The 16,864-nt window shown below is 39.3% G+C and overlaps 1 protein-coding gene across 9 annotated transcripts in view; it reads left to right on the plus strand.

Moving 5' to 3' along the window:
- The window catches only part of NLN (neurolysin), a 108,948-nt gene extending 101,160 nt beyond the window's left edge, over positions 1 to 7,788 (plus strand). For 8 of the 9 annotated variants that reach the window (XM_085001611.1, XM_005672488.4, XM_085001612.1 and 5 more), the window contains one exon: positions 5,097 to 7,788. In XM_085001611.1, coding sequence (XP_084857737.1) covers positions 5,097 to 5,231 — 135 coding nt within the window. In that variant the 3' untranslated portion in view covers positions 5,232 to 7,788. 9 annotated transcript variants of the gene reach the window in all.
- The last annotated feature ends 9,076 nt before the right edge of the window (positions 7,789 to 16,864 follow it).

A 16,864-nucleotide genomic window follows, 5' to 3' on the forward strand; every position in this document is an offset into this window, starting at 1 on the left:
GAGAAAATCAAGATGGTTAAGTGTAACCAGCCACAGGGCCATAAGGAAGCAGCCAAATCTTCCATGCAATAACAGACGCAGAAACATATAAAGAGTCTTGGTTAAACATGACAAAGAGTTACCTGTCAGAATGTGTATCATAAAGCTAAGTATTCCAGGGCTCTTCAAATAGAATCCTAGGCCCAGTTCCTGCTGTAGTGTGTTGCTAAGAGAGAATATGAAATTTCCTCTCCCGATAGATTAAATTCAAGTGGATTACAAATGGGATTAAATTCTGCATCAGCTCCCCTGATCTACCATCCCAAAGCGATTTTTCTTACACGTCAACCTTTTCTAACAGTCTTAAATGTTGCCTGATATGAAGGACAAAGGAAGGAAATGGGATTGATTTCTAACCTACTCCTTGAATATTTACAACACCAGACCTTCTAAACCTTGAATCCCAACCAGCTGGAAGCAGTGTTTTGTTTTGTTTTGTTTTGTTTTTCCTTTTGTGTTCCTACAGCCTTTCTTTGTGTTTCTCTTGGAGCCTAATAGTCTGCCTTGTTCATTGTCCATTTCTTTATCTCACCTCCTAGACCATAAGGTCTTTTTAATAGGAACAGTTTTATTCATCCTTGTGTTCGTCCTCTGCATCAAAACTGTTGTATTGCACTATCACTGGGCCTAACTGGCAGTGCTTCCACTCATCTGTCCCCCTAATCCACACTGCTACCCAGGGCACCTTTTTTTCCTCCGAATCTCCTCCCTCCCCATAAATAAAGATTCGTTTGGAGTTCTCTTGTGGCACAGTGGGTTAAAGATCCTGCATTGTCACTGCAGTGGCTCTGATCCCTGGCCCAGGAACTTCTACATGCCACTGGTGTGGCCCAAAAGGAGAAAAAAAAAAAAAGATTTGTTCCTCCATCCTCACAAATTGAAACTCCGCTTAAGGTTTCCAGAAAACTGCTTCCAGTCAAGGGAAGGTTCCTATCACTGTTCTTTATTTCCACCTCCCTGACTGCCAACGCCAATCTCGACTCTCTCCCTCCTCCCTGCTTGTTGTCAAAGGTATTCTTTTTCCACCCACAAGCTCTCCACCCTCACTCATAGAAAACAAAGTACATGCTGTTGGGAAGGAGTTTACAAATGAGCTATGCAAGTAAAGATTCCAAAGTCCACTTTTAAATCGGGCTGGTGAGCCTGTTAAGTCCCTGGTGGCTATCACCTGCCACAGGGCGGGTGCCCTCTGCCCTGATGCCTCTTACCCAGTATAGGAGACCTGGCTCCATTCCCCAGTGTCTGTCACAAGGGGGCAGGAAGGAGGAAGGGAGGATTGGAAGGCTGTGGGCGCATGCATGTGCTGCTTCAGATAGCAGGAGACCCGCTCTGTTTCTCATTTATGTGTTCTCATTCCTGGTAGACAGTGGGCATCCCTCATTCAGATCATTATAATTGCTCTTAAAATATTACCTTAGATAAAGGGTATATGTTCTTGCATAAAACAAGTGCTTCGTCTCTCCTATTTAGTATTCTTATGAATTACATATCCCATTTTATATTATCAGTGGAGATCAAGTCTCTTGTCCTTTCTCCAGCTTTATTAGGAGGCGGGACTAATTTTGAGGAAATGCTGAAACAAGAATGCATTTATGGCCCTGACTGTACCCGAGTAACTGAACTTACAGTGTAGGGAGAAGAGAAGTGAAAGGAGGGATGGGCGATTACTAAGGTTTATTACATAACCACCCTATGGCAAGAATGATCCTAAGCAGGATCTAACCTACTAAAATTATCTCCTCTCATTCCTCATAAACTGAGGGAGGTAGGCATATTCCCATTTTACAGGTAAGGAAACCAAAGCCCAAGGCCACATAGCTGAGGATGAAGCCAAGATTCATGAAGTCTGACTCCAAACTCCTGATCTTGCTTTAGAAAAAAATCCCTGTTAGAAAGGACTTGCACAGTTGCCAAAAGATACATGTTAATCTTCCAGGAATAAAAACCACAGAGGTGACCGATGCTGATTTTCCTTCCCTAAATAGCTGATAGAAGCTCTCACTCTATGCAGATCCTCTTGAAGGATTTTTTTAGCATGAAAATTTTAGTGGTTGTCTTAGAGCTTCTCTTTCTGTTATGCTCACATTTAAGGTTCCTTTATTATATAAACAAAGTAAAACAGCTCACGGCAAAGACTCCTTCCACCAGTGGCCTGTGTCTCCTAGACCACGTTCTCTCACTCAGAGAACCCTGTACCATCCTAAAATAAAAAGTCACTGAGCTTTTTCCCTTTTTTTTTTTTTTTTAAGAAAAGCAAGATCCTATTACCAAAATGACTCTTAAACTCTTCTCCAAACTCCATTGCAAAGGAAATGAAACTATTAAAAGACCATTGCTCTGTAATTCAGGAAATTGAATCAGCTTGTTTGGAGCTATAAGCAAGGAAGGACTTGAGCTGCCCTGAGCCACATATTATGAGACTCAACGGGGCTCTGCTTTCCAGTGACTTTTTCATCAGAGAAGGCAGGAGCTGGCTCTTCACAACACCAGCTCCTCCTGTGTTTGCTCTGCGTTTCTACCTATAATTACAGTTCTCTGTACAAAACAAAGATACTCTGGCAGATGTCAGCATTGTGTTGATTTTTTTTTTACTTTATTTAAATTTTCATTACTGTGCCTATAATATTTGTGCAACAAAGTATGTCTTTTTAATGACTAAAAGATTCTTGGATCTTGAGCATTAAGAATTTCTGCAGGTAAATATTAATAATTGAGGTTGCATGATAGGTGCCAGAGGGTTCCCTATACTGTTGTCTCTGCTATTAGTACATATATTCAAAATGTTTTCATAATAGATGGCTTACAATGTTTTCATCATTCAGATCAATTCACTTTTTTTTTTTTTTTTGCTTTTTAGGGCCACACCCATAGCATATGGAGGTTCCCAGGCTAGGGGTCGAATCAGAGCTGCAGCTGCTGGCTTGTGCCACAGCCACAGCAACACTGGATCTGAGCCATGTCTGCGACTTACATCACAGCTCACGGCAACACTAGATCTTTAACCCACTGAACCAAGCCAGGGATCCAACCCGCAGGGATGATAGTCAGGTTCATTAACTGCTGACCTATAAAGGGAACGCCCAATTCACATTTTCTAAGTTCTTTCTAGACTGCTTCACCCGAAGGAACAGCCCTTTCTTGCCCCACTCACCAGTTTAACACTGGTTGAATTTAGACACATTGGGCCATGAAATAGATGGAAGGGGGTGAAGGTAAGCCGTCTTGGGCTCAAGAGTTCTGATCTTGAACTCTTGAACTTCTTAGAATCAGAGAGTCTATGATGAGAATAGCTATCACCTATATTTTAGGTTCTAGATCACTATTTTGAGAGTATAGAATTGCTGCATACCAAGCAAGAAATGACACGTCATTTTTTTCTTTCCCAAAGAAAATTAAATCTAGCTCAAAGCTCTCATTACCAGGGTTTTCAGGAGGTCCAGTATCAGTGATTACAGGCCCACCCTCTTTAAGGAACCTTACTCAAAACTTATAAATAAGGCAGCAAGATTGCTACTCGCCTCTTCGGGGTCATACTAAAACATTGTCTAACAGGCCCTTCTGAGAGTCATCTTATGCTCTAAGCCCCAGACCTTACCACTGTCGTAGCCACATGTAGCCACCGAGCACTTGAAATGTGGCCAGTACTGTTGAAGAATTGAATTGAGATGTGTGGTAAATGTAAAAAACACACTAGATTTTGAGGACATACAACAAAAAATAAGTCATATTGATACACGTTGAAAAGGTAATTTATAGATTTATGGGTTTAAATAAAATATTAAAATTAATTTTACCCATCTTCTGCCCTTTTTTTTTCTGTAATTACTAGAAAATTTAAAGTTATACATGTGGTTCACATGTTACTACTGAACAGAGCTCTCTAGAGTTTATAGAAAGTAACTGTGTTTGACTAATTTATTATTCCTGATTTAGGTCCATCTGTGAAGTTAGCTGTTAGCCTGTAGATCACTAATAAGTTGCAAATGATTTCTGTTGATAACTAAAAAAATAAGCCCAAAAGTTTTTGACTTTATAACCTTGTAAGACATTGAATAGTTTTGTATCTAACTTGGTAGATTTCATCCTTCAATGCTGAGTTTTATTTTCCTTAACAGTTTGACTAGACTAATCTCTGATGGTTGTACCAAGCAGAATCATTGTCATCAGTCAAAAATGAGATTACCTTGGTCTCTGGAAATTTTCAAGCTATTTATATACTCAAAGAGACTATTAGTGATTGATCAAATGATATTATGGATATAAATTCCAGTGTTTCTCTGTGAAATAAAATCTATTTTTATGCATAGATTTAGAATTGGGTTTCATTGAATCCTCTTGCCTTTCTTCTCTAAAAGGAGAGGGAAAAGAAGTGGACGTACAGAATAGTGCTAATATTGAATCACAGCTGTTTTCTTTTGCTTGATCTGCTCATGCGTTTGTATAAATAAAGACAGAGGAACTATGATGTGTTTTAAAATTCCAGACCTTGTCCCCATAGACAGCTGTACAAAGGTTCTCCTTCACCGCGCTGGGCCCACAAAAATGTCTTACCCACACCGTGGGATATGTGTTGTTGCCCTACCCCCCATCCATGAGGAAGAAGGGTTTTTTATGAGCCCCTCATAAAAACATAGCAGAAGCCATTTTGACGGTAGGTGGGCCACTGTTTCCGGGTACACAGAACCCCTGTTTGTAACCTGATGGAACATTTGGTTTGCTAACCCTTTTGCAATTGCTTTTGAGATGGGGTAGCAAATAGAAGCCTGTTATGTCTTCCATTTGGCTATTTTTTTATTTGTCTGTTAACTCACATTGTCAGCATGCTGCTGTGAATCTCAGGAGACAAGACAGTAATAAAGGGAAGTGTGGAAAACCAGAGGTCCAGCTCCAGATCTCTTAGCTACCAAAATAAATAAATAGTACAGCGCTGTAGTCTAGGCAAAGGAGAACATCCAGACAGGGGAAACCTAAAGTCCCTTTCTTCCCTTCTCTTTTGCATCTAGAGACTTGGAAAGTTGCTATAACTATGAATTATTAGGCATGTTTTATTTTATTAGGTTGGAATGAAATACAGAAACCTAATCCTGAAACCTGGGGGATCGCTGGACGGCATGGACATGCTCCAAAATTTCTTGAAACGTGAGCCAAACCAAAAAGCGTTCCTAATGAGTAGAGGCCTGCATGCTCCGTAAACTGGGGTCTTTGGGAGCATTCCATGTCTGGAAGACAAGTTGACATCACCATGTGTTACTGGCCTGGAAACTGAAGGGAGTTTTGCAAATGAAAATGCAGATTTCTATTGATTTAAAAAGTTATACAGATGTAAATGGAATTATAAATACTGTGACCTAAGAAAAGACCCATTAGAAAATAATTGTATGATAAAATTTCATAAAAATGGATTTGATTTTTTTTTATAAAAGTTTTTCATATGAATGTGATTTGATTTTTTTACTCTTGTAATCTAGATAATATAATGTAAGAGGGCCAAGAATTTTTTAATTGAATCGTATGCATTGTATAATTTGACCCTTCTTATATCTTGAAGTTTTGTACTTGGGATTTCTGAACTGATAAATGCACCATCACGTTCCTCTGATAAATATTTTCTTGGCGCATCCACCTTGACTCTCCGTCTCCAGTAAAGTGTGACGTCTTTGCCTGCATACCTCAGGGCCGGGGGTATATGCTTCAGTAATGCATTTATCTTTGTATTTCAGGCTTCATGATCCCCAACTTTCTGCTGCACCTAAGTCAGGCTCCTCCAATTAGTTTAGTCTTTTCTAAGGTCCAGTCAGTACCAAAAAATTATGAGTTTTAGCTGAAATGGCCTAATGCATATTGTGAGTTTTTATATTTTGTTTTAGAGAATTTTTTTTTTTTAACAATCTCAAAATTTTATTGTCTTCATAATAAAAGTATGAAGCTCAGAACTGGATCACTTGGCCCTTTCTCTTTTTATCTCCTCCCAGCTCAAAATGCTTGCATCTCTTAATAGCCAGCATTCTCTTAGATCTGCAGTTGGGCTCAACGCATTCCAGCCTCAGCACAATCTTCTTTGTAGTTTTAGCCTTTTTCCGGAAAATTGGCTTAGTCTGCCCACCATAGCCACTCTGCTTCCTGTCATAACGCCGCTTTCCCTGGGCATACAGTGAATCCTTGCCCTTCTTGTACTGTGTCACTTTGTGGGGTTGGTGCTTGCCGCACTTCTTACAGAAAGTCCGGCGGGTTTTAGGAACGTTCACCATGTTTGCGAGAGCACTATCGGCACGGAAAAAAAGGTGTTTTAGAGAATTTTGAATCTTGGATTAGAATTTCATTTCCACTTTAGCATACAAGATTATTCGTTTTTCCACATATTCGCCAGTTAGAACACTAAAGCAAGTCCAAGAACATTTTTCTCAGAGTTCCCGTCATGGCTCATCTGTAATGAACCCAGCTAGCATCCACGAGGACTCCGGTTTGATCCCTGGCCTTGCTCAGTGGGTTAAGGATCTGGCGTTGCTGTGAACTGTAGATGTGGCTACAGCTGCAGATACGGCTCGGATCATGCATTGCTGTGGCTGTGGTGTAGGCTGGCAGCTGCAGCTCCGATTGGACCCCTAGCCTGGGAACTTCCTTATGCTGCGAGTGCAGTCCTAAAAAGCAAGCAAACAAGAAATATATATATATATATATATATATATATATATATATATTTTTTTTTTTTTTTTCTCCTCTTCTCATGCTTCTAAAAAGTGGTAGGAACTTCTCCATTGCTATGCTCCTCACCCAGAGTAGCAGGGAGACGTGGCACAAATGTCTATTTATGGAATGCCACGGGAAGAGAGCTGAAGCTGGTGTGGAGCATAAAGAGTCCAGAAACTCCAGGAGAGGAGTGGGTTCTGCACAGAAGTGTTTGAGGATGGCTCCTCTGAAGCGTTATGTGTGCTTAAACTCAGCCATGCAAAGCAGGCTTTCCGTGGCTTATTTCGCCTAGTGATTTTTAGTGAACTTTTTGATCTCTAACTCTCTTTACTTTTACTGTGGGCCTAAATTCCAGTTCTGCAGCAGACCAGGAAATGCACTGTACTTATTTTTCCTCTAGGAGTCTACTCAATGAGGAAACCAAAACAGGATGATGTTTTTTAAAATTTTAATTTAAAAAACTAACTTTGAATGTGTGCATTCTGCGTAGGACTTCCAGTTGTTTCCCAGTGTTACCTGAGGTATGACTTTGCTGGCCAGGGACAAAATTAGAACCTTTCCATCCTCTGGTCCAAATGGACTTTGTGCTAAATAAAAAAATACTGCGCTGCACAGTAAAATTGTAGACAGCAGGAAAAATCAAGCACTATAGTGACAGAATAAAATTCAAAGATTATTTTTGCTAAGTAAATAATTCAAAGATCACAGGAAATCCCACCCTCCCTTATGAGACAATTGCCTGGCCCTCTCTCCCTGAAGCTCATTCAGTATCACCACCTTGGTTCCCTAAAGCTGGTTTTTGGTTTTTGGGTTTTGGTTGGTTTTGTTTGTTTGTTTTGTTTTGTTTTGTTTTGGTCTTTGCAGTGTATGGCACTTTTCTCCTATCTTTTTTTACCAGACTGTTCTGCTTTCCAGTTTCAGACAAAAACTCTCTTCAGTTTTTTCTATTGTCCAATGCATCTCCTTAACAATAATATTATCATTTTAAATCTTATTTCTCATGGAAAAACAATACTTGGTGTGAAAAAGGCTGCACACAATAAAGTTACATTATACCCACGAGAATGAGCTCATATTTCTTTCATACTTTAATGTTAAAACTCAAATGTGTAAGAAAACAGAAGTGGTCTGGGTGTTCTTTTTACTTAGGGTCCATATCCTATATTTAAAATCTTCCAGAGAACAGCAACAAAATCAAATACTCATCAAGAAATCTTCTCTAACATAATTCAAAACTGGGGACCTCTTTTTTAAAGTCTTTTTGAATGTGACCATATGCTTATTTTATTTTATTTTTTTCTCCTAGATCAGAGCACAGGGTGTCAATGAGTGTTCTGAATGTTGGATAATTACAAGAATTGTAACTGACTGACCTACACTTTATGGACTGAGACACTAAGTCTAGGAGATCTGGTCATGTTTCAGGTTTTCAGGCAGTGGTTGTATCGTTGAAGGCAAGTTCTTAAACATCTTGGGTTAAAATGGAATAGACCTGATCCCTGAAGATTTAATTTTAAGACGCTACAGAGAAGAAAAAAGTCCTAATGTGATGCCACATATTATAGATTTTTTTTCACTCTAATACAAATGTTGCAAGCTATCTATCTCTTTATAGAACTTAAAGAGCTTTCACACAAGCTATTTATACCAAACTCTTGCCTTTCTAAACTACTATGATGAAGGGGAGATATCTGTAGCTCTTTAGACTTGACAAACTGCATTGTATAAGAGACCAAAATCAAGAAAATAGTGCTTCAAAAAAGTGAGGATTGGAGTTCCCATTGTGGCTCAGTGGTAACAAACCTGACTAGTGTCCATGAGGATTCAGGTTCTATCCGTGGCCTTGCTCAGTGGGTTAAGAATCCAGCATTGCCCTGAGCTGTGGTGTAGGTCAAAGTCAAGGCTCACATCCCACGTTACTGTGGCTGTGGGGTAGGCCAGCAGCTGCAGCTCCAATTTGACCCCTAGCCTGGAAACTTCCCATATGGAACTTCCATATCCTGTGGGTGGGGCCCTAAAAAGAGAAAAGGAAAAAAAGAAAAAAAAAAAATTGATGATTTTTGTACTCACCTTAATTAGTAGGGAGGGCCTTAGTTTTCGACTTCACCATTTTGCCATTAGCCTTTGAGTATGAGTTGGGTGTAGTGGTCCTGCCTGCCCAGTAAATCTGCTGGTTTGTTTATGACCATTTTTCATTTTTTCCTTTTCTATCATGGCTTGGAGGAAACTGCATTAAAATACTAATCCGCCATGGTTAGCTGAGCTCCAAAGAGTGTTAAAAGAGAAACCATATCCTATCTGACTAAATGCAATGACCAAGGCTTATTTTTTCCTTCAACATAATATTATAGTGTCTCTCTCATATGAAATTGGGTAGCCCTTTAAAATGGAATATGCCTTCTCTTAGGAACATTTGGTGAGAATAAAAAGATATACTAGCTTTCATTTTTTTGAAAAACAATGTCCAAAGTTTATTTTTCCTGGAGAAATTTCCACTAGAAACATCCATCTACGGAGTTCCCATCATGGCACAGTGGTTCACGAATCCGACTAGGAACCATGAGGTTGCAGGTTCAATCCCTGTCCTTGCTTGGTGGGTGAAGGATCCGGCATTGCCGTGAGCTGTGGTGTAGGTCACAGACGCAGCTCGGATCCGGCATTGCTGTGGCTCTGGTGTAGGCCGGCAGTTACAGCTCCGATTCGACCCCTAGCCTGGGAACCTCCATATGCCATGGGTGCGGCCCAAGAAAAGACAAAAAAAAAGAAAAACAAATCCATCTAAGTAATTATCTAGTACCAGCTGTATCAAGGCAAAGGGTAAAGGTTATAAAATCCAAATACTAGGTTAAGTTGCCTTTCTCAACCTACAGATAGTAGGTCTATATAAATGGATATTTTGTAAAAATTTTGAGAAATTGGGGCAATAAACGCAGCCCTTCAAACACCCCTGTCTAGTGAGTGATTCTTGAGTTTTAATTTCATTGAATTTACCGTGTAGATTCCTTTCCTGATAAAGTATAGGTTTGATGCATCTGATCCATTAAGTATATACAAGTAAAGGAAGAAAGGGAATATGAAACACTCTTGTTTCCATCCTCATGAGGTGACACCCATTCTTGCTGCTTTTTTCATAGAGATCGGAGGCTCATCTAAAGTTTTACTGCCATAATAATATGTCACCAGCATCTCTCAGAGAAACTGTATGGCTTAGAATGGTTTAAAGGGACAGTATTCACTGAATCAGTGAGACACATGGCATGCCTATTGATGTCTTTACAGCTAAGATGAAGGGGCTTTGACGGGCTAATCGTTAGCCGGGTAGATTCCTAGTTATTAAAAAAAAAAAAACCTAAGTGAGTTGAATAAGGATTCATGTTAAACCGAGGGATGAAAACACAAGAAATTCTGTAAAAGGTATTGTCAAATTTACAGAGAACAGAGCTGGAATGGTTAAATATGATGACATCATCATAAGATTTAGAACAGTTTCAGTGCTGAGACAAACGTAAGATAAAATTGGGTACATTCCATTGCCAAGGTAAAAGGAAGGGAAACCAAATTCCAATAAAGCCCACAGCACAGCATACCTGGGGAGGGGACAGGAGAGAACGAAAGCCTTCTTAGAAGTGTGTTGATGGAAGGATGTGTCCAAAAGAATGGTCCCAGTGGACTCTGGTGTGTCGCGATCAATCACAGGCAGAATATCACGCAACAATCCAGGTATCAGACTTTAAGCAGACTCTGGCCAAGTATTAGACAGTGTTTGGAAGAGTAGGAAGGAGAGGGTGATGACTTTAGAAATACTTCTCAAGAGGAATACCTAAAAGAATTAGGGAAGTTCAGCCCAGACATGAATTCTGACATAAAAATGAGCTGTTTTCATATACTTGAAGAATATGGACGAGAGAATAGGGTTGTTCTTCATTGCTTCAGAGGTTGACACTTTAGAGAAAGGGTTGGATGCTATAAGGAGATTTTAAGTTCAGTATGAACAAGCAGTTTCTAATAATTACTATTGATTACAAATACGTTCTGCTGCTGTTAATGGGGGTGGGAACAAAGCCGGTGGCTGCCAGGAGTGTTAAAAGGGAATTCTTCCTTTGAATCGATGTTCATACGAGATCAGCTTGGTGGTCTCCTCCAAAGATTAAGGTGCAAGAAATGTATAATCCTCAGAAGAACATCACTCAGATGAAAGAAATGTTCACGATGCTGGATCTTAGAAATGGCATTTAGATGATTGCAGCTCCTTTAGACTATAGGGCTATAGTTTCAGCAGTTCCTTACTCCTCCTTCTTAATCAGCCAGTGTTTATCCAGAGATTATTATCAGTTTTCTTGTGGGTAATCTGGTAACTGAAAATGAGAGGTTAACAGCTGTGTATAACAATAATAAAACCAAAGGCACCTACGGGATAAATAAAAGTTATTTTTCTTCCTTTGCAGAATTTACAGTTGTTCTCTGTCCATTTCACCCACCGCTATCTTCAGTACACATACACAGGCAAAAATCTAACTCAAATACCCAGTTTATTATGCGTGCACTTCACCACATTGCCATCTTTTTGAGCCATTGTTTCTGTCTCCTGTTCTCCACAGTCCTTGACTCATAGTGAACAGTCCAGAAATGTTTGTTAAGTAAGCACACCTTTAGGATTACATTTTGCCGTAAGGTTGCATTTTTCTACAATAACTGCAAAATAGCTGATTTTTATAAATGAATCTAAAAGTACATAGACTGTTTCCACACCCTCCACAAGAAGGGGCCCTTTTTCTGACTGTACTGAAAAAGTTTCTGTGTGAAGTAGATGAAAGAAACATGCTTTTTGTAAAAGAAAAATCAGGGAGTCGATATGTTTCTAGAGATTCCTCAACTTCTCTCTGTGATGATGTATTCCAGACCTAGGAATTTATTAATCTAGACTCTCTGGTTCTGGAGAAGATCTATGAAAGGAGGAAGAGAGCAGATGCCCTGAAATTATATTGGAATTTTTGTGGACATGGATATGTGCAGCTTTTCTGGGAGAAGGGTCCCTAGCATTCATCAGAAAAATTTAAGAACCACTGCCTTAATTTTTTTTCAAACTTTTGTTTTTTTAAGAGTTCTCGTCGTGGCACAGCGGGAACGAATCCAACTAGGAACCATGAGGTTGCGGTTTCAATCCCTGGCCTTGTTCAATGGGTTAAGGATCCAGCGTTGCCAAGAGCTGTGGTGTAGGTCACAGACGTGGCTCGGATCCTGCATTGCTGTGGCTGTGATGTAGGCCGGCAACCGTAGCTCTGATTGGACCCCTAGCCTGGGAACCTCCATGTGCCGTGGATGCGGCCCTATTTGAAAACTATAATATGCCCGTTATGTGTCAGGTGCTGTGCCTGGTACTGCGGATACCAAAATGACAGATAGCCTTGAGCTCAAGTTGCCTGCAACGTGGTGACAAACTTAAAGCAATTAAGTTCATAATACATCAAGAATTACAAAAGAAAGATAGGTTTAAAAAGCTTTTCTGTTGTTTTTCCTCAGCATTGGTTGACTCCATCGTACAATTAGAACTTTGTGCCACAAAAGTTTATTGATTCCCATACCACTTACCACCACAGACTTAATTTCTAACAAAATGGTTGCTTTTCTCTTTTCAGCATGTCAGCAGTCTAGTACATCCAGGAGTTTCTTCGTACTCTGTGGTTGAAGGACTCATAAGCAAGAAACGAAAGTGTTCACTTTAACCATTGTGATCAAATGCTTATAAACTGCTAACCGTTAGAGAAATGCAAGGGACTCTTCTTGATCTGATGGCATTGGTACATCTATAAATCTGGAAGACAGGCTGTTAAGGTGATAATTGATCTATTTAGAGAAGGTTCAGAATGAGTCAAGATTCCTTACTTCCTCCTCCCATCAGTGTTGTTAATGTTCTTCTACTACCAATTAGAACCAAAGGAAAAGCACCCAAGTCTTCAGTCTCTCCAACTTCCTATTATTTGTAATCTCCTTCTATGACGATAGCAACTAATTAAGCATTAGATCAATGAAAGAGTTCCAGGGTTCGTGACAAGGACTAGAACTGGACTTTAAACTTACACCTCATTTCCTTGTGTAAATGTACAGTAATTTATTTAATCAATTCCCTGTCATTGAACTTTTAGGTCATTTTCACTCTTTGGACATTACAAACAATGCTGCCAAGACTATCTTTGTAAATATGTCATTTTCCACCTCTATGAGTTTAGCTGTTAAATTCTTACACGTCTAATTCCTGGTTCAAAGGGTAGTGGCATTTTAAATGTTGACAAATATTGTCAAATTAAAGCCATGTTTTCTTAACACCGTTGACTACAATTGTTTAACACTGAGGCCGTCACTAAAGATAAATGAGGCAAAGTGATTAGTAAACAAAGCAGAAAACTCTGGTGTGATATCATTTAAATCGCTTTTTTTCCCCCACGGGGTGATGAGGACTAAAGGTTACGTCTTTCTGAAAATGGCAACAGTGGTTCCAGAGAGGCATTTTCTTTCTATAGTAATGATTGGGTAGGTCCTAGAAGGGACGTCAGCCTTTATCCCTGCACAAAGCCATCATCGGTCCCTTTGTATTCGGGGCAGAGTGAGGAAACCCAAAAGATCCATTTTGTCATCCCTGTCTCAAATCAGATGCCTTTCTGTGGTCCTAAGCGTTTGTGTGATGACAAGTGGGACTTCTGTTGTAAGCCACAATGCAGTCACTGTTCTAAACATGCACATGGCCCACTCTGTCTCAGCTTCAATTATAAAGTCTTCAGCCAGAGGCTATTATCCTCTGTGTTGTTCTGTTGGTGACAGAGTTAGCTAGTGAATTTCCAACTGGGCTCAGGTGGCAAGAGAGAAATTTCTCACACTTCATCTCTCAAGTCTTTATACACCCCAGTACATTTCCTCCTTTGGGTTGGGGGGAGCTTGATTGGGGAAATTCCCTAAATGTATGAGCAGAATACAGGAGCACTCTCAAAAATGTGGCTTTTTTCATAACTCAGCAACCAAATTTTAAGTCAGATTAAAAACTTGTTCCAAGAAAGCCAGACTGCTACCTGGTTGACCTTTATCTGCTGCAGTTCCGATCAAGGGAGAAAAACATTGCTAAGCCCCAGTTAAACTTTTTAAGCCCTTGTTCAACTTGTCCCTAGTCAAAACCAACTTGTGTTATAAGGGTGGTGCATATTTTCGTTTAAGTCTGCAAAGACCTGATTAGTTGCTCTGTCTACCTAATAAGTTTCTCGGGGCCCTATCAGAATCCAGCCAGGATGTGTCAGTTCAACAACACACTGTTTTCTGTGGTGCCAGCAGACAAAATGTCAATACGCCTGCTGCATTCTTCTGGGATAAGAGAAATGAAGTCACTACATTAGAAAATGAATCATGTGCCCAGGGTATGCTTCTCACTCAGGTTAAGGTCACTAATGCATCAGCTGGAAGGTTTCTAGTAGCCAGGAGATGGTGAGGCCGAACGTCACTGAAGGAACATTGGGTTTATGCTATTTGAGATGATAATAACCCTGGTTGGTGTGGAGGCTGAAGTTTAAGCTTCTCTATCAGAAGATTAATGGTGAGGGCACGGTGTCGGAATGGAGGGCTGAGAACTAGACAGCTAGAGAGCTAGAAGGGCTGGTTATCAGCTGGGGTGGTCTCAGGAATCAAAGGGGAAGTCTTAATATTCAAGAGGAGAAAATGCGTTTCGAGGACTTGCTTGCTTAACAAACTACTATTTTAATTCAAGAGGAGTGGGGGAAGTTTTTACTTTTCAAAAATAATAAAGAGAGTATCTAACCACTTCCAAAAATGTTTCAGGTCTTGCTAATCTTTAGTAATAAAATTAGGTATGAATTAGAAGAAAACTCCCAAATACTTCCTTATTACCTGTTATGTGTAAAAAGTTTTGTAGTCATGTTTTAACGGACCATTACCAAAGGTGACCTTTGCTGTGCATGCCAGAAAAATGTAGCTGTCTTTTTGAGACTCTAGAGGAAGCATAATAGGAGCTGTTTGGCAACCTTGACAACAGTTTGTTACTTTTCTAAACAGCCTAATCAATAAACAAAAAGACAAAATGTTGCGGCTCAACCCTCTAGGAACATAGAATCAACCTAAAAAACTCAGAAATTATCATTTGTATCATGACTTTGATCTTGAATATTTCTTTATGCCCACAAATCTCGTTCTGCATCCCTACCCACTCATACACATTCTCACTTATTTCTTGGAGGAAATAAAACACAGTTACAGGTTGGGTGTTTCTTTGGATGCTAAGATGCTTAAAAGGTAAGTGAGAAAAATGAGAAAAATAAATGCCTATTCCTTTCCCATTTGGATTTTGCAAAGCAAACTGCAAGAGAAAACGGTCCAGTCTCAATCAGCGTGCATTTGTTCCTGCCTGCCTCTCTCTCACTCTGCTTGGGATTAAATGTTCCCCTTGTGTTCAACAAAAATGGAAATATGATCTCATGTTTGTTTATTGCGTTGCCTCTGCATTTCCTAGGTCAAAAGGGTGTCAATTTTGATTTACTGATGTTACTTCTTCTTCCAAACACAGGGAAACCCTTCTGGGAGCTTGCTATAAGCCTCTCCAAGTGCAGCCAATCTCTTAGGTAGACACTGTATAAAAATAGAGTGATGCTCGAGTTGCCTGGTGCTCAGCATGTTAAGGATCCAGCATTGTCCCTGCTGTGGCTTGGGTCGCTGCTGTAGTGTGGGTACAATCCCTGGGCTGGAAACTTCTGCATGCCACTGGCACAGCTAAACATTGATTAATTAATTGATTTATTAATTAATTAAAAATAAAAATAGAGTGGTGCTTTAAAATGCCAAAGGGACATCATTTAGTAGTATCATTTCCACACTCCATGGGCAAGTCCAAGGATTTTAGTAGTCCAAGTATTCTAATTCTACAAAACAAGTTCTAATCAAATTAATTGGTTACTAATGCTACTCTTAAATCTTCTGATCTTGGGAATTCTCCAGTGAAAAGAAAGGAGGCTATCTTGCATTCCCCATATAAAATACAAAAATTCTGACCATATTATATACTTAGTCAAGTGAGCAAGAAATATAATCTTAAATAACAATTTGGAGAGAAAATGACAAGTGTCTGTATATGTGTGTTTACTTCTTTTCCCTGTCATTTCTCTATCCAATAAGCAAAATATATTTCAAAAGACAAAACAGGCTAAGTTAAATGAAATATATCAAAATGAGATTCATAATAGCCACTGCAATTTCCCATGATAAAGGAAAGAACAAATTTCCAATATAGAAAATGGGATTAAATTTAAGAAACTGGAGAGTTTCAAATGCACAGGAAATGTCACAGATAAAAGAAATTATTATATTTCCATTCACAGCCATCAGACTGGCAGCAACCTGACAGTATCTATTAAGGTTGAAGATGCACATGTCCAGTAATTCTGCTCCAAGATACGTACTTCTAGACAAACTCTTCTGCCTGTGTACCATGAGATATCTTCTAGAACAGTCACAATATCTTTGTTTGAAAGAGTAAAACGTTGAAAACCACCAAACTATACATCAACATAAGAGTGGCTAATGCTTTGGGGTGTATTTAAACAATGGGCTGTATTGCAATTAGGATAAGTGAACTAAGCTACATATATCAATGTAGATATAATCCAAAGACAATGTGGAGCAAAAAGTGCCTTTGCAGAAGGATATGTTTGGGATACCATGTATATGTAACATAATATATACCTGTATATTCCAAACAATACTCTGTATCTTGGATCCATACATAGTATTAAAAATATAAAAACATCCACATGAAAATGGACACCAAATTCTGGACTGTGGTTCTCTCTGGTGAGAAAGAAAGGAGAATGAGATCTGGGAAAGATATTTAGGGAGTTTTAACTATAACCTGCAATTTTTCTTTGAAAATCCAATGCAAAGGCAGTATAACAAAGAATTTTTGAAAATCCTTATTTTTTATTGCTTGAAATGTTTTATAACAAAAAAGAATAAAACATGAGAGACTTGACAGAATGGAGCTTTCAAAGCAAATTTTTGCTAATCCATCCAACTTCAGTCTTGCAAAACTCAGCCATATGGAATTCCTACACTCAAACTTTTTAAGAACACCTCTTGGATGCTTTTATAG

This window comes from Sus scrofa, chromosome 16 (assembly GCF_054392235.1).
Source record: "Sus scrofa isolate SSC_HxYL_T2T_F1_AM1 chromosome 16, Sscrofa_HxYL_maternal_Yorkshire_Landrace_v2.0, whole genome shotgun sequence".
Lineage (NCBI taxonomy): Eukaryota > Metazoa > Chordata > Mammalia > Artiodactyla > Suidae > Sus > Sus scrofa.